Source organism: Catharus ustulatus, chromosome 8 (assembly GCF_009819885.2).
Source record: "Catharus ustulatus isolate bCatUst1 chromosome 8, bCatUst1.pri.v2, whole genome shotgun sequence".
NCBI lineage: Eukaryota > Metazoa > Chordata > Aves > Passeriformes > Turdidae > Catharus > Catharus ustulatus.
The window spans coordinates 19,400,649-19,423,884 of record NC_046228.1 but is presented as its reverse complement, the minus strand read 5'-3'; the positions used below and the strand labels follow the sequence as shown (position 1 = coordinate 19,423,884).

The 23,236-nt window shown below is 43.9% G+C and overlaps 1 protein-coding gene across 10 annotated transcripts in view; it reads right to left on the bottom strand.

The window, feature by feature from the left end:
* PAX2 (paired box 2) overlaps positions 1–23,236 on the bottom strand; it is a 100,583-nt gene that overhangs the window by 14,972 nt on the left and 62,375 nt on the right. For 5 of the 10 annotated variants that reach the window (XM_033066515.2, XM_033066513.2, XM_033066516.1 and 2 more), the window contains exons 6-8: positions 16,117–16,292; positions 14,147–14,273; positions 1,839–2,048 (exon numbers count right to left, since the gene is read on the bottom strand). In XM_033066515.2, the coding sequence (XP_032922406.1) occupies positions 1,839–2,048; positions 14,147–14,273; positions 16,117–16,292 (513 nt within the window). Of the gene's footprint in view, positions 1–1,838; positions 2,049–14,146; positions 14,274–16,116; positions 16,293–23,236 lie in introns of those variants that run through there. The other 5 variants (XM_033066518.1, XM_033066517.1, XM_033066520.2 and 2 more) reach the window with 3 other exon arrangements.

Genomic DNA, 23,236 nt, shown 5'->3' with positions numbered 1-23,236 from the left:
CTAGCCTGAGAAATAACAGCAAGTGATGAGTGAGAAAAAAATGTCACTGAAAAGTTAGAGATAACATTATGTAGCTGCAGGCAAAATTAATTCATTTTGACACTTTCCTTCAGGTGGGATCATATGTACACTCATTCCGCTACTTGATGTGTGCACATATGCCCCTGTGTTTTTATTCAGACATGAGCACACAGAGGTTGATGTTCAAAATTGAGCATGGAAAATTTGTTGGGAAGTGATCATCTGTCAAAATTCCACTCTTGAAAAAGAAAATAACAAACAAGTACTGTATCAGTAACATCAGTAAGAATCTCACAGAGAAACTCTTACAATGCTGTTACACACAAACAGGCCCCTTCCATAACCTCCTCTCATTACAAACAGATAGACTGGATTATTAAATTCTTGTACTGCAGGGCTATGGCAAAGCTAGCTCCAAACATGCTTCCAACTGCAGCCATTCTTCCTCCTGCAAGAACCTTCTGAGAGAGGAACAGCACCTGAATCACTGTGACATTGTTTGCACTGTTGAACGCTTTGTCCTGTGTCTAATTCCCTGTAAGAGTCCTAAGGCACGTGCCTCTCGAGAAACACAGTGCCTCCTAGGCTAGAAGATGGTCGTGCAGAACAGTATCCCCAGATATCTGCACTGTTGGAGAGAGTCAGGAGACTTCTTGGCTTAGGAAGTGCCCAAAATTCAGAGGCTCTTACTGGCTGCAGTAAGGTAGGACCAAGACAGTCTTGTGAACACAAGTCTTCTCTGCTGCTATTTGCTGTTTTCCTACATGGAGGTTTAGAAATGGAAATCTCACATGACAAGACAAAGGAAGGATATTAAGTCAAAAGTGAAAAATAATATAGGAACATGAAGGAGGCAGAGGTTAGATAAGTTTCTTGAGTATTAGAAACTGTGGTCTTGCGCTAAGACTTGTCCATTCTGAAAAAGTCCAGATTACATCCTTCAAAAAGTGGTCAGTGGTCACCCAACATGATACCCACTATTTCACCCAAGTCACCCCTGAAATTCTTCAGCAATGTTGCTTCTGTCACCTTGATCAGGAGTTTCCCTTAGTATCTACCTGAAACTTGACCTTTCTCCTCATCTTTCCCTCCTGCCTGCTGCTCATAGATGCTGCCATCTTCTGCAGCGTATTTCTTCCCTTCTGCTCTCCCCTTAAAGACCACCTACCTCAGCTCTGTATTCCTTTGGCTGTAAAACATAGTCTCTCACACATCCTTCCTGCTCTTGACATTCAGACATGATGCTGGGTTTCTTAGCTGCTTGGTCTGCTGTGTGAAGGCGCCAGCTTGCAGTGACACTCCCAAACCAGGTGACTCCAATACTGCTCACAGCACAGCTATGGCAGTGCTCAACAACTGCCTGTGTCTGACTCAACAGCTGCAACCAGTGCTGAGCAACCCAGGCAGGCCTAGAGCCGGCTGGGATCTTCATGCTGCTGTCATCTGCCTTAGGCTAGCAAACCGTGTTCTGTGCCTGCAGTACTCAGGGACACCATGGCTATTGAGGCTACACAGAGTTTTGCTGTTTGCGTGTTTCTATACTAAGTCCCAAACTCAATCCAACTGGGATACCCAGTCACTTTTAGGTAGCTACAGCTTCTTTTCCCATTTTATTCTAAAAATAGAGGACAGGCATGAAAGCTTTATGATTCTTCATGGAGCTGAGAACATATGCTGCAGATGCAGACCTGGAACGTGGTTGCTCTGGTTCCCACTTGCACTCAAAGAGCTTGCAGCATTTACTGGCCTCCCCATCAGACGAAACTGAACCCCTTGCCTACAGCATCCCCACTGAGTTTGTGGCCAAGGCCGGTTACCTGCTATCAGAGGCTGGCTGCTGGACTGCCCAAAGTGGGCACCATGATGAAGGAAGGCACTGTAGCAAGGCGTGGACGCATCGTCTGAAAGGGCCATGTGGAAGGGCTGAAGATCAGCCTGCCCAGAGCCGACCGGCGTGGTGGGGGTGAAAGGGGTGAGAGAGGCTCCATGAGGCTCTTGCTTTATACTGAGGGGAGAGGAGAGGTTTTCTGTGGTAGGGTAAGGGATGGACACAGACAGACAAAGGGAACAGGGGAAGGAAGAGGAGGGTGGGGAAGGGAGGAGAGGAAGAACAAAATGGGTAAATGAAAATGGAGTGGTTAAAATCTACAGGGAAATTAATTTTAAAACAAAAATAAAAATAAAAAGGCTAGGAGTAGATCAGAGGAGCCAGTGCTGAGACAACAGCAGTAAATGTGCCTGGGGGCTAGGCTCGGACTGCAGGAATGCCTCTGCGGGGCAGCAGGAGATGAGGGGAATGGAGTGCAGTGGCAGAGGGGAGGAATGGGAGGCAAGAGGAGGAGAGGTGAGGGAGGGAACATGCAGGAGAGGGAAGACAGGAACAAGCATAGGATTGGGAAGAAGAATGCTCTGAAGCTTTTGTGCTCCCTTTCCTGCTGCTTTTCTTGCTGGCCAAGGGCATATGAAGATGCTGCACTTACACAGTTTGGCCCAAGGAAGTGCACCACTTTTTCCTTCAAACCCAAGGTAACCTTCGTCAGGAGAGTAGCCTTGCTATAAGCATCTATTATTAAACAGATTGCAGGGTGTAATGGCCAAAGCTTCTCAAGACAAATTTTATAAAAGTTTGACAAAAATGGTATAGCTGGAGTTTGACGTTAAAATACAAATGTGACTGTGCAATTAATAGGTGGATAGACAGATGATTCAATCAATTGATCTTGTTCACAGTGGCACATTTTGAAGATGTAACCTTAAAAGCAGTCAGGGCTGATTCTGACTGTTTCCTGAGTGTGGTTTTGCCAGATAGATTCCTTGACAGAGAGACATAATGGAAGAGAGGAAATGTGGGGACGTTATAAAAGGTCTAATTTTCATTGTTGTTTCCATTTGGCCTCCATTTCTGATGTGCAGATTTTCATAGGCACAATAGATTCAGCTTTGCAACTTGGCTGCCAAGTAGGATGTTTGAGAATTGGAGAACTCTGTGACCTAAAGCATGGGTACTGCAGAACACCCACTGCTGTAGGGTCAGCAGTAATAGAGTCCTGTATTTGGACACCTGAAAGCAAAGCATGGATGATGTGATCAGATCCAATCCAAATTATCTAGCAAACCATTCATCCTCAGGTAAATAAATTCAAGCCAATAAATGAAAGCCATCTCTCTGCTGTGATGGCAACTATTGCCAATGGACTATGAAATAAGTTAGTTCTGGTGCTTTTGATTTATACAGAGAAATAGAAATGTGACATATAATTAGGTCATAAATCTGACTTCATTAATGTAGAACTGGCTTAATTAACTTTAGGCACCTTGTTGCAAGGCTGTAGTGCTCACCTAAACAATAAAAGGCTGGGCAATTCCTCTCTGTGAATGCTGTTTATCCTGAGATATTTGTTTCCTAAAGATTTGCTACCTAGCAAAAATGATAGTTTGCCATCTGTGTTCTCCTCCAAGTACTTCTAACATGGGTGGCCAGCAAAGCTATCTCATCACCTAGACTTCTTTGCAGCAAAGACACATGCTCATGTTTCAATCAGTGGGGAAGGATCAGTCCTGGCCAAAAGGGATACACTTCCTCCTCGTTTAGTTTAGAGTACTAAGTGAAGGTCACTGGTATGCTAAGTGAGGATCATAGTTTCTTTTCCCATTTTGCTAGGAAGCTCTGTCTGGCAAGGGCCTTTTGTGAAGAATATGGGGAATGGAAGTTGGAGTATCTTTGTTTTACAGTTAACAGAGTAGGCAGCACATCAGCACCCAGCTTCTGCTTTTTACAACCATATTCTGTCCTACTATCCCAGTAGTGAGCCAGAGCCAGATGCCAGAGCCATCTCTGTAGATCAAGAACCCCCCCAAGCTATTTTCTCCTGCATCCTCTGCCATCAGATGGCAAGGAATGCACAGATTTACTTTCAGACCAAACAGGCAGAGTCACCACCAGCATTCTGGGAGTGCTTGGAGCCTTTATCCAAATAGTGTTGATACAAGATAATTTGGATGAATAGACGTATCTGCAGGCAGAGGGAAAGTTCCCTGGGCTTTCACAGGCTGTGAGTGAAATGATATTTTTCAAGGAAGCCATTTGACAGTGATATGTAAATAAACTGGGGACACTTCTGTCCTGGGCATTTTCCATACTCCTTTTTCAACTCTCTTTATTATACAAGAGATAGCAGGTGTGGGGAGCTGCTGAGGAGGAAAGGGCAGAGAATAAGGTGCACATGGAAGCGTGGGTGGGCAGAAGCAAGAGGTGCTATGGGCAGGGGTTAATCCTGTTTGCACAGCCCCCAGGCACGTTGGGTTTCCTAGTCCTTCCCCTGCTTTATTTCTCTTTTAAAGCATGGAATTTTCAGCTATAATCCTTCCTAAACCACAGCATTTTTCAGGTGCTCTGTGTAAGTGAAACCATAATCTCTGGTAAAACAGACTGCTTAAGCTGCTGTAGCATTAGGCCAATCTGATCCAGCCCCTGGATTTCCGCTCTGCCCAGCCACCACAGAGAGGATTTCAGCCTGAAAGACTGTGTAAAGCCCTTGCAATGGGAACAACAGTGCTAGGCCCTGCCTTGCAAAGCTGGGAAGGGTTAAGGGACCAGGAGCTATTTGTCCCGATGTTGTGAGGCTGTTAAAACCCCTGTCAGACTCACAGTGGAGATGAGCCCAGCCCTCTCTTGAACACATCAAGGCTTATGAAGAAAAATTCCTCGCACCTTCCAGAGGCTTCACCACTTACTCAGTGTGTGGGGGGATAAAGAAGTCAACAGTAACATGGCAAAGAGACTTGAACACAATAATGCTAAACACTCTTCTCTCTGAGAATAGTGGAAAGGAGGCGAGGATAAGGTCAGACAGCGAATGATTGCACAACCCAAACTCAGACTTTTATGTGTCTATTTATCTGTCTGTCTATCTTTCCCTCTACGCTCTGCAACTGCACAGACATAATTTATATCCCATGTATCTTTACTGATAGATGGCATTTACCATTTTTTACTCCTTTGTTGTCCAACTCTCTACTGACTAAAAGCACCTGAATTCTGTCTCTGGTATAACTCCTGCCTCTGCTGTGCTGGAATAATTGCCCCAGCAGTGAATTATAGCTCCAAAGCATGTCACTGTATACGAAATCAATTGATTGATCTATCTACCCACCTGTGAATGGCACAGTCCCATTTTTCATTTTAACCAACTCAAACTTCAGCTGCATCTTTTATGTTTTCAATTTTGATTTTCTCCATTCTCTAATTCTTTCATATTTGTGATGGAGAGTTTGTTCCTGCCTATCCCAAGTCCCACTGCTGCCAGCAAGCTGTGGAGCAGTGCCATCTTGGCTTGTCTATGTTTTTTGGGAGTGTTCCTCAGTAAAGCTCCTTCAGAAAATCCAATATATATCTTGCTCCTAAGGCTGGAATTCCAACCTGTAATCAAATGGCAGGGGAGTGGAATGAGTTTGCAACCCCTTTCCAAAGCAGCAGAAATATATTCCTACTCCATTCTCCTTTTTTCTTCTAAAAGGCAAACAGTATCCTTGTTTATAGGTGGCAAAAAAAATATCACCTACTGTCATGGTGGGGGAAACTTGAAAGTCAGCAGGGTGGGGATATAGCTGGAAACACAGCAGATTTTGTGATCTACTCCTCTCTTTCTGACTGTACTTTCTGAGTTATGGTTGTTTTTCTTCCGTTCTAACCCTCTCCTCTGTTATTTTGGCGGAGAGCAAGAACTGGTGATCTCTAGCCTAAATTCCTACTGTGAATGAAGGGATTTTGGCCAGACAGAGTGAGAGGAAGATTCACAGCTTTGGATTCCTATGGAGACTCATCTCAGCTTTTATCATGCTCTCTCCTGCTGAAGGGAAGGGAAGCAGGGTGGGGGGTGGGTGGATGTTGGTTGCAGGACTAGATAAGCTGCTTGTTTTTCATTGCTGGCTTCCTGGAGGATAAGCTGTCTGCATCCAGTGCTCCTTTTCTTTATAGTACACATAGAATACCAAGATGGCACATCCATGCATGAGGGATGCATTTACACACCTGCTCAATACTGCTGACCATCTTGACAATGTTTCCCGTTCTTTGTCTTTTCCTGAGGTCTCTATCAAATATTTGTGTGACCCCAGTGCTTCACCCTTTACAACACATATCCTTACAGCATTACTCAGGGATCACTCTTTTGTCTGTGAGGAAATGAGCCCAGAGAAGAATACTCAAGTTCATGTAGGAACTCTGTGCCAAAACTGAATCTTATCTCAGGTGTTTTGAATTCTATCCTTGTACCCACCTCTGAAACATCATTTTCTGTTTCACTGTGGTAACAGAATGGGACTGGGTCCTCAGAAGTCATGGACTGGGTGAGTTTACACTACTGGCAGTGGAGTTACATCACTTTCTCCCATGTGGGAATCTTGCCTCCAATTCCAATAGCCATTCAAAAAAGCAGACAGGACTCACACAGCATATTGTTTGCTTTTGCTTACTGTCATATCAGAATAACCACTTTTTCTTTTCTTAGTTTCCTAGGTTTTCTGTTGTGAGAGCTTTTTGCAAGTTGCACAGAAAATAAATACTGTCCTTTTTTTTCCTCTTCTCTGATCATAACAGACCTTTGCTGAAGAACTTACAGGTGTGCCAAGATTAACCTGCTTCTCATTATCTTTCTTGCTTTCCTACTGGCTGGAGAGTGAGCCTTGTGTGCTCAGGTCTATTTTCTGTTTCTGCACCCATGTTCTTAGCCCATTACATTTTTGAGCGCATGTTTAAAGAAATGACCTTGGACTGGTTTCCCCTAAGAGTCAAAGCTATTGTTACATCTCATCCTAAATCACGTCAGATCTCGTAATCTATTTGCTGTATTTTTTTCATTAAACAGAATGTTATAAGTCTAGATTTTATGTCTGATGCTTTTCAAGTAAACTGACCAGCTAACTCTGTATGTTACTTTGAAGAGAAAATTTTATACTCTTCATACAGAGTAAAACATGGAGCTTCCAGTAGACCTGTGATCTGGACTTACTCTTTGAAGCTACTTGAATACTGATTAATCACTTGAGAAATGCCACTGAAGTCTATTTCGTGTAGCTCTCAGTACATTTGTTTAAAGATGGAGCTGAAGAAGGAAGATATGCTTTGAAGTCCTGGGTAGAGGGGAGAAAGATGTGCATGCAATCTGTGCACTTGACAGAGAGGTTCAGTGGAGTTTATATTGTCCCCTTTCTTGAGTCCCAGCCCATTGGATTTGCCAAGTTCTACCTGTCTTGAAATGTAGCATGTGCTTATTCTTTGTTGTTTTGCAACTTGAGTGTTACCTCTTAAACAAGATGCTTTTGAAATATATACTGGGCAACGCAACTAGAACTTGTTAGTTTTTCACTCAGTCCTCATTATCGGTTACTCCAAGGTTTCATCATAATAACATTTTACTGATCACAAGATAGGGGAGAGGTCTTCCTTGGTAACCCACAGCAGTTGTAAACTTAAAAATATGGGATAAAGATTACTCTAAGTTCTCAATTTCTCTGAAAGACTGCAGTAGGGAATTCTGATTGTACAAGAAGTGGGCCTGATTAAATGCAGTACAGCTGATGGACACCAAAAGTTAATAATGTCTGCTTAACTCAGGTATAAAGCACAGTCTTTGCTACACTGGGCAAATGTCTACATCGTAAGAATTTTTATCAAAATTGTACTCATTGGATCCTTCATTTAACCTCAGAAGAAAAGGCAAAACTTGAATGGCTGGAAATACAATATAACACAATTATTTTCTCTAAAAAAGTCCCCTTTTGTCCAGCAGCATAGAGTGTGGCAGCCTGCAATGCTGTCCTCTGCTGAAGAAAATTGGACTGGGAATGCCAATTCACTGCTATTGTCATTATATGACATTATTTTCATTCACTGCTATTGTTCACTTAAATGCTAATTTAAGGAAAGCAAAGATATTATTTCTTTTGGTCCCATCAATTTCTGTGTTCTTCAGTCGAATATGCCTTTAAAGCCCACCAGCTGCTTTCTTCATCATCATAAAGTTACTGTCAGTGAAAATCCCACTGAATGCACATAAATAGTTTATGTGATTCCTTCCCCTCCACCCCCATTCCTGTCTGTTTCAGGGATCATTCATCTGACCATCTATCACTCTCAGCCATTTGGTCCCAGAGAAGAATAGTAACACCTTTTGCTTTTACAAATTCCTTGACTAGATAAGAAGATATTATCTCTTCTTAAGGAGGGAAATCACTTCATTAAACTTGGAAGTCCTGCTGTCTTCTCCTTTTGCCAGTTCCTCATCTTAAATATGAGAGGTTTGCTCACATAAAATACTACCTCCATTTCAGTGAGGCAGGATAGTAACAACCTAGCTGCCAACTTGGGCCCCCCAGCAGTTTGCTAAACAGGTTTTTAAAGTCAGATTAGTCAAGCCCTGGCCAGCGCTATTGCTCACTATCAGAGGCTAAAGCAGACTAGAGTAAGACAGGAATTTTTCACCAGTACAAACAAGGAAAAGGGGAAGGAAATACTTCCCCTCTCCCTGTAACAACATTATAAGTACAACTGAATATACAACTTGTTTTACTGTAAGGCTGTTTTCTTCAAGCTTGAATTTTATGGGAGGCAAGTATTTTGACAAATACAAAACTCACCCTAAACATAGTCATTTCAGCTTTTGCTAAGTAGATGAACTGCATCATGTGGCCATTTATTTAAGCAATTATGTTGTTTAATATAATTTGTCTTCACATATTATTACATGGCAAAATAGTGAACGATGAGTCCATATTATTATTTTATTACATTATTAACTTTTTACTTGTTATCTGTGTCAAGTTATATTTGGATGGAAATTAGAATTAAATTAAAAACAGGATTTGTAATTATTCATGCTAATTAAATAAAATGACCATAAGTTCCCTGACTTCCTAAATATATTAGAACAGAAAAAGTAAGATTTTCTTAGCAGGTTTTGCATTAAAAATATATATATATTGACTGGAGGAAAGGATAGCTATAAGGAGGAATTTGGTCTGGTTCAAGAACACTGTTTTAAAACTAATAGATTTCATCCTTTCATACCAACTCTAATTCACTTAATTTGAGGAAAACAAATGTTCCTGCTTTTTCAAATCCTAGTTTGTTTCTTCATTTTAAATGACCAGGTTGTTGAACTGAGCAAAATTCTCTTCAGTTCACTTGCTAATCTGAAATGAAGCAAATAGGATCTTTTCACCTTGCAGAAGGTTAAAGTTCTCAAAGGATTGTTTAGCACTTCAGAAAAATTTTCCAAGTGTCTAGCTATTGATTTCTCCATTATTAGCATCACAGCTTTCCTGGAAATTTTCACAGAAATCAGATGCTGTTTGAGTACTACTTTTTTTATGTCTTTCAGGTATAGAAAGTATCGCTTTTTTTGTCAGTAGTTCCAACTTTTTTTTGCATACATTCATGTATGAATTTTAAAGAATAAACTGGAAAAAACCTGATCCTATTCCAGAGAGGAGAGGTCTGGAGGAAAGTAAAATCCATTAACTTTTTGTTTTTGTGGTTCCTTTGCTTGATACGTCATGAGTTGTCATCAGGATTTCTCACCTTGGATGATATTTGTTCCTTTAGGAAAAAAATTATTTCCCAGAGAGAAATTATTTCCTCATAGGACATGACAGCTGTTTTGGTGGGTGATTATGACTTTGAAAGTTCTCTATTCCTATTAATAGGTACTAACTGTATCAGGGAAGCACTCATAAACTTCTCCAGGAAGAGAAGGGAACACATATTCCCATTTTAGTCACAATAGAAGTTTCTGAAGTGATTTTTTTTTCATCTTGTGTTTTTCTTTGTACATCTCATGGATTGTAGAGGGCTTGAAAACAAGGCCTATTTAGTTAAAACTGCTGGAACTCAACTAAGGGAAATTTTTCTTCACCTTTACTGTCAGTTTATGACCCATACAGTAGGTAAATCCTCCCCTTTAGTAGTCTGTTAACAAGCAATACCTTGTTAACATAGTTTCAACAATAATAACACCTTTCAAGCCATACACGAAAAACCCATTATGCTCTAGTATTGCCTCTCTGTTGGTTAACTCCTGGGCTAGATAATTGATTTGGAAAGTTCTCTGTTCCCAAACTATTAATCTAAGTCTGCAGGACTCAGAACTTGCTTTGAAGACATCACACTTCTTTGCATGACTATTCCAACAGCTGTGGTGCTTAAAGATGGATCTCAGCCTTTGTGCTCTTCTTGATTCTGTGAACATCCATGTGCTTTTAAAGTACTCCTATTGCTAGTGCCAAAATGTTGAGGTTCTTCTCCACTCACTTCTTGGCTGTTGAGTACCTACCTAGCTATTGAGTACCAAACTCAAAGCTTCATGGAAATGAGCAAATGAAAGAAAGCTATTGAGATTTTTTGTGTTTACCTAGCCCTGTGCAGATTTATACTCATCTGCTTTGACTGTTTGCCTCCAACAGAAATTATTGAAGTGAAACAACTCTGAACAACAGAATTCTTGTAGCAGTGCTCAACTGCACATATCATGGTATGTTTGAGCTTGGATCTTTGCTTCTAGGAATTCTGATTGGTATCCAAAGATATTGTCCAAGAAACTGAGAGGGATCTACACCAATCCAGCTATGAGAGCCATGCAACATCAAGGCAAGATGTAGCTTGCCTGCTGGCCTGTGTGTGCAGGAAGAGGTGAGGTGGTATTCTCAAGCAACTCCTAAGAGCTTTCTCTCTCTGAATCTTCACAAGGAAGTTGAAAATTTCTGCATTGTTTGTTCCATATGAAGGACAGTAGGGTATGTTTCCTACCCTAGTGTCCAACTTGTCCCCAAACTCATTCATGGAAATTCCTTGCACATACTTAATAAGGAGAAATAAGGATTACCTGTCTGCTCCATAGCTCTCCATTACTTTCAGAGATTTGAGTAATAAATGAGCCATCTAAAATGGGTTAGTAGAATAATTGTCTGAAAGGGAGTGTTTAATTTTGGCAGTACTAGGCAAGGCTGGGCTCTACATAGCTGTGGTGCTAAGCTGTGTCTTTGAATGGATGCCCAGGACTTTGAGGAAGGCTTCCTGGCACGTTGGAGAGGTGGATGCCTGTTTTGCAGCATTTCCAGCTCTTCAGTTCCAAGAAGCCCCCAGACAGATAAAGGGACTTCAGCAGCAGTTCCTTAACAATCTCACTAGATTTCATGATCTTAGGGTAGCTACATACTGTTGAGGTTTTGATGGTTTTTGGAGGCATGTAGTCAGAGAATGGTGTGAGCTGAAAGGACTTGCTGAGGACAGCTAGTCATGAGCCAGAGAGGACTTTCTCTTAAGTCTTCAGAAAGGACAAGGATCTGATATCATACAGCTATGGTTAAGCAAGACCTGGTCATACTTTATTCTGTCTGGGAAGACTAAGCTGGGGAGACTTGCTTGTAGACTGAAGCTCTAAATCTCACATTGTGAAGTGACTCCACACAGAATTTGTACCCTGAATGAGTAGATTTGTTTCACGTTTGTCTCAGGTATCACCTGAATTCACAAACTGCCCTGGGACAAAAGTATGAGGCATTTCAAGGATGAAACCCTAGCAGCGAAAGAGGCAGCCAGCAATTCAATGCTCTCCATTACTCCAATATTCCTTCCTGGGAGAAGGACCTGGGTGATACCAAAGAAATCTGAATGCCTCTTCCTTAATTTCCTATCTGGGGTAGATCAGGAGGCAGCACTGAGTTCCTCACCTCTCTGGTCCTTCCTGAAAGCATTGCCCAGCCCCATAGCAAACATATCATGAATCATTCATCTTTAATAGATTATGCAAATTGAGAACATCAGATCAATGAAGATCAATACTTGCAACCATTTAATTGCCAGCAAAAACATTTTAAGAATGAGCATTATCTGAAGTCCTTTCTTGGGTAATGGCACCATTAATCCAAACATTGGATCCTGGCCTAAGTGTACAGGAAAAATTCTCCACCCCTCTTTCCCTGATGCCTTTCAGGGTGTTGAGGGGCTTTTTCTTCCCCTTTTCATTTCTAGTTTCCGAGTTTCTCCATCATTACCACCACTGAACAGCTCCCAGTGCTAATAGTTCTGCTTTTGTTACTCTGCACTGATTGAAATGTCGCATACAGATTGAGATGTTAGTGCTAAGTTGCCACCTGGGAATGTCAAGCTGGGTCTGAAATGAACTTTTCTCACTCTTGGATCCAGATGGATCGGATAGGGATGTTCTCTGGCTGAACTGGGAGTGTGGCAGGGAATAGAGCAGGGGTAGCACAGGGTGTGAGGGACATGAAGAAATTTTTTTTCTCAGCCAGTAGTCTCTTCTGTGAGACCAAATCTGTCTCCTGCTGTGCCCTTGTGAGAGTAATGTCCAATGCTTGTGTAGTCTCCCAGCCTTCAGGAAGCCTCCCCTCACATTAACAGACTGGAATGCACCATCTTCACTTAGGCAGAAGGACTAAAAAGAACTATTTTCATGGCCTCTTTAAAACTTAAACTCTGATAGTAGACATGTCACCTTTACATCTTGCTGTGGGGATTTGCCTTGCTCTCCTACAGGCTTTACCCCTCAAAGACAAGAAGGTATTTCCTGTAAGAGATGTGGATCTGCTAAACAGTAGATGAATGCCAGCTGAGTTTTGCAAATAAAATGTTTGTACTTTGCCACAGCTAAGCCATTTTTTTTTTTCTGGTTGGCTAGGAAACTGCATGGCTACAAGGATTCTGAATCAAGCCTGATAGCTGTAAAAGCCATGAAAAAGGTCTGGGATGTCATGCTTTCTAGACACTTCCTGAATAATATAGTTCATCTCCTATGTTCTCCACGAGATTTTGCAGACTTCACACTGGATATCCTCTGTGTTTGAGTTAACTGTTACTAATCCTGCCTGCTCCCAAAGTTCTTGGTAGTCAAAAAGTTGCATGCAACAATATGCCTTTGCTCAGTGTTTGCTGAACAAACAATGACTGGCTGCTTCAGCCATGAGCTGCTTTGACATCAGGAGCTATTAGCTGGAGCTTCTGCAAGAAAACGTTGAGATACAAACTCCAGTGCTCTTCATTCTGTGCCATCAGAGGACAACTTTTTGTTTAAGGGACAAGAAGCTTCTTCCCTTGCCATCAGGACTTAGACCTCTTTGTCATGAGTTGTCTCTCAACTTGTGCCGTGAGGTTTCTAGAGGGGCTGCAAAAGTTGTTGAGAAAGGGGGATATACCAAACAGGGGCAAGTCACTTGAGCCTTGCAGCCACTTTAGCTAGGAGGAGATGTGCAAGTGGTGTGAGCAGCCACTGATGGCAACCAAAGCCTCAAGAAGAAGGGCTGTGGCACCAGAATACTTCCTTACACCTCTAGACACACAGGAGAGGCAATCTAACGCCTGTATCAGGACATTGTGGGAGTGACCCATGGCCCCAGGTCAGCCTGGGCCTCTCAGGTTCTGCACGTGCCACCAGCAAAAAGGAAGTTTCAGTGAAGCATCTGCTATAGAGATTGCCTCCTATTTCTGTGTATCCCAATTCTTCTGCTTTCGTGTGCTTGCTCAGTTCCTACTCTCCCAGATGCACCTGAGTTTAATGCGCCCACATATGACTAAAGACTGTGAACAAATGTTTTTGCCAGCTTTCCTAAGAGATTCATTGGCTTAAAGAGGAGGGAATTTAGCAGTTGCAGTTCAGCAGATCTCCATATTTAATTTGCAAATGCACCTTCCAAGTGCCAGGGCTGAATAAATCTTAAACTATTATTTCTCCAAAAGAAAACCAAGTGGAGATCATGGGTAAGCTATGACCCTGTTGTTCTCAGATACAAAGGAAAAAAATCACAGTCAATATTTGGACGTTTGTCCTCCACCAACATCCCAACCTTAAGCCCCATCTGGGCACACAATTTTGTGATTCACATCTGTGTTTGCCTGTCTTTGAGTAACACCTGGACACCTCTAAGTGTACCCAAAACTGCCAACACTCTGAATTTCAAACTTCTATTGAACCCTTATGTTCTCTACAGTCTTTCTTTCTCTTTCCTTGTTTGCCACAGAGGGGTATCTTGCATTAGCAGAAAAAGCAGAAGCTAATGGTGATGAGGGAAATAAATAAAAAGCTTGGTTCTGCTGTTTGGTCAGGCAGCTTACCGGTCACCACAGGGTACGTCTGGGGTCCTGACACATTTGTCCCCAGGTCTGGGTTAGCAGAGGTGGATAGACTTGATTTGACTTCATCGAGACCAGGGGTCAGAGCTGGGAGGGAGTACTCATTACCCTGGGGAAGAGAGGAGAAAGACAGCTCGCTATTGATGCGATGGGAGAAAGGGAAGGGTGTACAGATGGGGGGGAGGAAGAGGAGAGATGCAAACCCCTGCACAGATGGAAGAGGAGGAGGAGGAGGAGGAAATGGAGAAGATAAAGTGACAAGAGGGGTGAGGGGGACGAGGGGGAGACATCCTAGGATGAGCTATCCCACCCGCCTGCTTGATGCTGTGAAGGGAAAGAGAGGTGAGGGATCTGGCCTGTTATCTGTGGCATGGCTGAGCCTTCATTCCGCGCTGTGGGGATGGGGATTGCTGTCTGTGCCAGCCCAGGGGAAAAGAAAGGGGAAATCCACATCCCCTCCTCTTGGCTGAGTGGAGGTGGGAGGTGTTTGCCCTGGTGACAAGGACAGCTGGGGCATAGGACTACAATGACATGACTAGGACAGGCAGGCTGTAGGAAGCAGCCAGTGTTGGCCCACTGTCACCAGGGTCTCTGCCTGGGTTGCCTGCCTCCCCTCCACTGTTACCTCTGTTCTAGCTTTTTAAAAACAAAGAAGCCTCATCCCCTGCCTCTGTCACTCTGTGCATTGGGGTATGAAATTGGGGAGGGGGGAGCCACATGGCTAACAGAAGGGTGGGAGGGGGAGAGCCATTGAATCTGAAAGGGTGTCCTGTCCGAAAGGCTCTGGTAATTGCCTTTTTATTGTGGCAGCCTCCAGACCAGACGCGGGAGCTGGAGAAACCAGGAAGGCTACAAAACAGCAGGAAAAGTTGCTCTGATTAATATTACGTTAAATTAAAACTGATTTTCTGCTCTTTCTCCTCCGTTTTTTTCCATGCACTTCCCCAACCCCCTCCCCACATCTTCCCCTCCTCCAGCAGGTTCCACGCATGCTGCCCCCTCCCCGCCCCTGTCCCTGCTTGGCTAGGACTGCCTAGTCATTTCCAATTCCTTCTTGTATTGATCTTCCTGTAGAAATCAGTTTTGTAATTAGCTGCAAATTAGGCCTTCTACTGGGGGTGAGCCTGCCCCCTGATTTATCACCAGAGTAATTCGCTGTGATCGGAGAGAAATTAAAATGAACTCAATTAGGCTTTGGATTTGCTTTATGGGCCCTGCTCAGAGTTTCAGGGGGAAAAATGACTGTGCTGGTGCTTAATAGTCTAATGAAAGTAAATAAAGGTTATTCATTGTAATAAACCCAGGGACTCTGGGATGAAGGGAGTCCACAGCCAGCCTCTCCTTCTCTTCCTTTGTTGGTTTATGGCTTGGGGCGGTTTAAAAAGACTTTTGATTTTCATTTTATTAAGACAAACAGCTTTTGGGATAAAAGACTGGGAGAGCGGGGGAGTAGAGAAAAGGTGGGTGGAGCTGCAGAAGTGTGGAAAACTATGTTGGAAATGGGAGTCAAGTCTCAGCTTTGGTTCATGAAGGAAAATGATCCATTAAAACCCAGCCCTGCAGCTTGCTGGTCACCAGCTGATCTCAGGGTGCAGGAGTTTCTGTGCAGTGCTGCCTGCCAGTGAACATGGGTGGGGGTGTAGGCATGTTCATGGCAAGAACAGGCTGGCATACAGACAGGTGTGTGTGCAGAGGGAAAAGTGGTCAAGGGGATGTAGGGAGAGCACAGTGTGCATATGTATGGCAAGTTTAGGAGAGGAGGTAAAGCTTGTGTACATGAGCATCAGCACAGCAATACTATTACAACTAGACAGGGCTGTAAACGATATGTGCAATAACAGGTCAGTGTCAGAACAAGGCATGGAGAGGGGGAGAGGGATTTTGGTGAAGGAATCTCCCTGCCATCATTCTCTCAGTGCCTGTGGGTTCCCATTATCAGGCCAGGCCCTCACCTGCTCAGATTTGATGTGCTCTGATGTTTGAAAGACGTCAGGGTAAGAAGGACGCTCAAAAACTCGATCTAAAGCTTCCAGCTGCTGCTGGGTGAAAGTGTCGCCACGAAGGTGCTTCCGCAAACTGTCCACGCTGCTCTGGGAATCTCCATTGGGAACTGAGCCCTCGGACACATCTGCAGGGCACAGACAGAGAAAACAGGGAGTTAGCACCACCCTGGCTTGGATTGGGAACGGGTGCAGGACAAGGACAGAGTGGGAAAGAGTGAGGCTCTGTGCCTCCACCCAGGTAGCCGTGCCACTCCTGAGGGAAGAGGAGGCTGCAGGGGTCCAGGAGGAGCCCCTTCCTCTCTGATGGAGTGGCCAGGCTGCTCCGGTGGGCTCTTTGGGATTCTCCTGCCCAGAATGAGTGAGGCTGTGGAGAATGGTGCTCAGCTCAGAGATGAGTTTCGGTTCCGCTGATTTTCAGTGTTAAAAATTGCCAAATCTCCACTGCTGAGCATAAAATGGGAGCAAAGCACAGCGATTAGCATCGCTAGGAGACCAGTGGAGAGGCAGTTCACAGAGAAACAAGAGTGCTGAGGATGGGCTATACTGGAGAGGACTGAGGGAGCCTGCAATGGGATAAAGGCTCTCCTACAGTTTGTGGGGGAGCCAGTCTCTGTTGTAGCTCCCCAGTCCTATGAGCAGCTATCACTGTTATAATTTCCTTTTCATCTGATCGTATTCTAGATGAGTCTTTCATCCCCCTTAAATAGCAGGGAAGTCTGGTTTCTGACGCCATGTTTCACCAGAGACAAATCTCTCCCTGTGGGGCAACTGTCCCATCCAACATATGTTGGTTTCTGTCCCTTTCACCTATGTGTAGCTTGTGATTTATCACGACTCATATCTCTGTTATAAAACTCCTTCCAAAATGAGATGAATCTTGGTCTCTGCCAGTCTCCCTTCTTATCCAAAATGAATTACTGTATTACAAAACCTAGTCCTGCTCAGTGGGAATCAGCCTTCCTGGTATTATTTTGTTCTTACTAGGAATATAGCTGCCTTCTAGTAGAAGCTTCCTTACAAGTGCATCTCTGTCCCTACAGCAGCCCTCTGACACAGTCCAATCTCACAGCAGTGCCTCCTACCATGCTTCAGGTTGTCTCTATTTCTGTTGTGCCATCCCACATCTCTTACAGCCCACTCATTTCCTCTGCTGTGAGTCTGTTATAAATGCCCTGCCCCAACCAAAGGGAAATTTTTCCTGTGATAAACCATCTGATCACCTATCTGGCTTTGGGTTTGGTTTGGTTTTTTTCCCCCTGTTATCCCCCAACTCAAATGAGGTGCATTTTTCTCTGTTATAACCCCTTTTTATCTCAAGTGAGTCTCCGGCTATTAGCATCTGTCATATCCAAGGTGAATCTGTCTGTTACAACCTCCTGTCCCAGCTGAAGTGAATCTTCCTCTGTCATAATGCCTCATCTCATCTGAGGCAAGTCTTCTCATTTTAATCTCGTCCAACTGTGCTGAGTATCTTTCTGCTATCACATCTCAGCCTAACTTTGGTGTGCCTGGTTATAATCCCTTGCTTCATCCATGCTGATATACCTCCATAATCTCCATGCTGAATCCTTACCTACTGTGCTTCATCAACACAAGTCTGACTGCCTTATCACCCTAACTAACCTAAGATCAGGTTCTCCCTCTTGTGCTATAATTATATTCCTGTTTTTTCACTAATATGCCTCATACTTAAGCCTTTCTTGGTGGCCTACAGTCTGTGAATCTCAGAAGCCTACTGTCTGTCAAGAAATTTGTTGAGGGCTCTGTAATCGTGAGGTGCTCATGGACACATGGATACATGATGCTCCCAGAAGCCTGGAGTGACATTCACTGTGCAGCATCCAGAACAATGCCACTCTGCTGCTTCCTCTTTTAGCTCATAGATAGCACCAAGATGGTATTTTCCTGGCACAGTTAATGCCCAACCAGTGGCCCAGAGTTATGACTGAGTCTGCTGCCTTCTGGCTATGAGATATATCCGTTTATAGGTGATTATACGATATGATATAATCAATAGTACATTATATACAGTAGCGTAGTACAGTACCACTCACAAGACCATAGAAAATATTACATATTGATTTGTCCCTGCCAGCAGCCTTCCCTCGAGCAGCCTCTTCTCTCTTTCTTTTCCACCCCAAGCCAAAGCAAGGCTGTTTACTGGCACTGATCCCTGGAGTTTTCTCCTCTCTCCAGGCTTATTTGCCCAAGAGAAAGTTATCAATTTCCTGAAATCTGGAGTTCATGACAGATTTGGCTAAGAAAGCAAAGCAAGGATCAGGCTTGGTGGACTGCACACTGTGTGGGTCAGTACAGTTTTTATGTTTTAGATGGACTGAGCTGTTTCTCCAGGGAGTGACTTTCAGGAGGACTAGAACTCTGGTCTTCCCTGCAGAAAGCTGGCACAGAACTCATGGGTCCACACTCAGAAAAAACAGTTTCTGTACCAGCCTCAACCTGTCTGCAACCTGTGAAGGCTGTTTGCTTTTGAGGATTTTTCCACATGTGTACACACCGTGACACTAATACACATGGGAATTTTTGCAGTAGATAGTTATTCTGTTATGCTTTAGATTCTGTATCACAGTACATGCCTGACCAGGCATTTATCTGTGGCTGCTGGTTTTGGCTATACCTGATTTTCAAGGATGGCAGCCCTGTACTCTGCATCGCGTTTGGTGTGAGTGAACGGATGTACAGTAAAACTTTCACTGATTGTCATTAAACTAGATTTTACCCTTAATGAGTTGCCCTGTGTGGTTAGACAGATTTGTGCACACATGCACAGGCATTTGCAATTCAGTCTGCCTTCAGAGCCCTGTGCACATGTGTCTTCTGCGTGTGCACAGGCCATGCCTTTGTGTGAAGAAGCTGAAATCACAGCTTTCCCGAGTCGCTGTAAGAGTCTCTTTTCCTTCATTTATTCAGGGGCCCTTCAGATCTTGACAAATCTGTCACTCTAAATTTGCGAGAGATTATGGTGCTCTCTGCCTAGCACGGAGAGAGGTGATATATGATATCTGCTGCCCCTATTGATTGCCTGATCTGGTGGCAGAGGGCTGGCGAAATGAACTTGAAATGAACATCATGCCTCAACTCATTGTGCGTATAATACACTACTTAATCCCACATTTTTGAGCCGCTATGGAATTCAATTGATCAATCATGTCCCTCTGATAGTACTGTTTTAGGGGTTATTGCTGCACTGCTCACTGACCTTTCTATTTCTTTATTTATTTATGTCAGAGTGTGTGCGTGTGCATGTGCACACACAAGCGTGTATGTGTGTTTGGGAAACCCAAGAGCGGCTGATGAGAAAGGACCTGTACAGTCTATGGGAAATGACAGATAAGGATGAAGGAAATAGAAGGGTAAAGAATGGGGTTAAATAAGAAATAAGAATGATCAAAGCAAACAAATGGATAGAGAGGGGTGCAAAAGTTGTAAGAAGGACAGTGCTTTTGTTTAGGTGGAAATTCCTGGAAGGGAGAGGGAGGAAGGAGGGGGATGGATCACTCTGCCCTAGCCTATGCTTTAAAATCTGCAAAAGCAAAGGAACTTTTGACAGAGGCCCGTAGGGTACCTTGAGGTAGATCTTGTCTAAAAAGCTTGCTGTAGCATTTGGCTTAATAATGGTAGGAAGCATGAATCCCAAACTTCACAGAACAATTATGTGAATTGTGCATATATATTTTACTTATGAAGCAGAGAAGGTTTCACAGAGGTGATCCTGAAAGACAGATTTGTATGTCTTGTGTTGCTAATGTTGAGACATTCAGAGTCATAGATCATTTTATTTTCTTCAAAACCAAATGATTGTAAGTCCCCTGTGTTTGTCTTCTGGTGTCAAAACCTACAGAGGATGTGTTTCATTTTTTTCCCTGAAACTGCAAGGGCCAGACACTTATTTCTGGCTTTAGATCAAAGCTGCAATTCTCATCTAAGCGTATGACTCTGCAAGCTGGACTATCAGGAGAAGCTTCAAATAGTGTAATACCCGAAGTATGAGAGCTGACAGCCATGTGGGTATGAGCAAAGGTGGCAGAAAAGACCAGAGAGGACTTTGGGAAAGAGATGGAGTCCATCAAAGGGATGTGGGTGCTAGTGAAGAAAGGGCTTACAGGGAAATTTTGAATTGGGAAAGACTAACAGATCCCCTGAGGAATAACACTGTGCTGGGCAACAGTCCCTTCAGCTGATGAAGAGCGGTGCTAGGAGTAAAAGCCTAAGGGCCAGGGATTTGCCAAGAAAGCAGATATTGGAAGGGGTGCTGTTCAAAGGGGCAAAGGAAGGCTTCAGCTGCAGGATGAGTCTGAGGATGCCACCTGGGTAACTGTGATAACTGTTCCCAAACTGCACCATCACCTTTCCCAGATCCCTTTTAGTGGCAAGGGAGACCTCTCTTTTAAATCATAAGAATCTTAACAAACAGCCTGAGAGGCAAAGCATGGCCTCAGTCACTGTGTCCCTCACAAAGGCGCAGGTTGCTGTCAGTGTGATCAGGCTTTCCACATGTGACAGGAAATATCTCGAAATATCTCTCCTCCAAGGGACAGCCGGGGAGTACACACAATGAATGTTCAGAGTCAACCCTCAACACAAGACACAGTTATGCTCCACGGGTATCAGAGAAGCATTCTGACAAATAACAAGGAAATGCTGTGCCAAAGAACACCAGAACAACCTTAACTACATCTGACACAGGGAATATGCCCATTAAATAATTCCAAAACAAAGAGACATTCTCAAGTCTGGAAGCCACAAAGACACCATAATGTACAAGTAGCACAAAGCAGCATAATTCATTACTTCCCTGGCTACAAGTGACAGACTGCACTCTTGCTCACGGTGGGACAGGACCATCTCAACAAATACTCAGAAGTATTGCTGCCATAGGGAGATCTCTGTGGCATAGAAACATCTAGGAAGGTCATGAGATGCTGTGCAGCTACCACATAAACATGGAGATACTGCTGTCTGTTAGGGATGGGGCTGTTGCCATCCCTGTGACATGTCTGCCTGCAGTGTCGTGGGGCCCTGATCTCAGCTGGGCCCTTGCAGATCTACCAATAAAAATCACAGTCATAATAAAAGCGAATGTGACTGGCATGAGAAGTGCCAGCCAGGTGACACAGCAGAAGCCATCTAACTGTCAAAGACTCCGAGAGAAGCACAACTGTGTGATGCAGTGGTGCTGAGCTGGCTGCTGCAATGCTGTCCCTCTGCACCTCCCTGTCCTCTCCTGCAGCCTGCCTGCTCCATCCCTGCCGGGGTGCTGAACCCAGAGCAGCCCTCTCCCACTCCCTGAGCATTTGTGGCTACATGCACTGCCCCTTCCCAAATCACACTTTTGTGTTAAGACCACTCTTTCCCTTTTTCCGATTTCTCCTCTCCTTTTTCCCCCTCTGATGTGCTCCCGTGTCCCCATGCAGCCTGGGCCTGTCAAGCAGCTTTCCTGTCCATCCCAGGGGGCCTTTCCCCACACTGCCAGTTGTTGCAGTTTCAAACTCAATTGTTCTCCTCGGTACTGAGGCAAATGGAGTCATTAATTACCTTCTATCGGCTGGGCCGAGTTCAGAAGGCGATCGATAGCCAGTGCTTGTCATTCACGGCAGCCAGCCCTGCGCAGCCCCTCCTGCTGCATTCAGCGTGGCTCCATGAGGACCCCAGCACTGTCAGAGCTGGCCTCCAAACCCAGGCCTCCAGCTCCCGCTGGGAATAGCAGACCTCCCTCATCTGTGTCTGAACTGACCCCCAGCCAAGAGAGACATAAGGACAAAGGCCTTGTCCTGAGGTAGTGGGTCACACGTTTTCAGATGGCCAGGATTGTCTGGTACTGATGACCTGATCTACACAAGCTGATCCACTCTAGCTGTCACTAGTGTTTCTACAGACAGTTTGCATCCTCAATAATAATTAAACTAATACTGTACTCCCTGCAGTAAGGACAAGCACAAGGACTGACAGCCCTAATCTAGTGATCTTTTCAGCTATGTAACTTTCTTGCCCTACGAGTTAGAGGTTTGGAAAAGGAAAGCTGTAAATTTTGGGTTAGATTTCCTTCCAAGAGAATTTTCGTGGTCTTTTAGATGGTGTGAAAGAAGATGTCATCTCTAGATGGGTCAGTTCTGTGTTTCAGCATGTAGTAGCGTTGCAAGAATTTTGAGTGCTTTGATTGTGATAACTGGTGGGGAGAAAGATGAACCTCAAATTCAGAAGGGAAGGATCCTAAGCACGTTCAGAATAGAGATGATGGAGTGTAGAAGGGGCTAGCAAAGTTAGGAAATGCATAGAGAAGGAATATTATCAGGGATCTGCACTGTAATGGTGAAAGAAGATACGGTACAAGTTCAGGTTATGTACAGTATCCTGCAGAAAAAGGGATAGTGGGACATAAATACTGGAGGATTATCACCTCAAGAAAAACCATCAGCCTTCATGAACTCCACAGTTGTTCAGATTCCTGTGTCCATTTACCTCAAGGGAATCCATAAACCTGAATTTCAGTATGCTAATTGATAGTACTGTGCTGGTCCATGTGTCTCTGTAATTTAAGTGTGTCAGCAACACATAGACTGTGTGTATTTCTTTCTTACATGTTCAGGCTTAAAGCAGAAAGGCTCAGAAACAAAGGATTTTATGTCCTGAAATGAGGGTATAGCTCACATGAGGAATTGGTGACTAAGGAAGGCTCTCATGCAGGGAAGTGAGAGTGCCTGACTGAGGAAGAGTGAGATGTGTGCTGGTGCCTGATAGCAGTGCTTTTAGCACAGGTGTGGTGTAGGACTGAGTACCCAAGATGGAGCAGGGACGGGCAGTGCAGCTTTAATACAGGGCTTACATGAGCAAAAATGGCAGTGCTCAATGAGAATGTAAATGTAATGAATTGTGTGTGCAAATGTGTAATGAAGTGTGTGCTCAGATCTGTCTTGGATTATCATGGGAGTATGCAAAATGCATTTAAGGAAGTGAGTGTGTATATGCATATGAAAATCATATGTATTTACTACTGTATCTAAGTTTATGATTGCAAATCTGGACAGGAGCATCTAGGAAACTGATTCTGTGT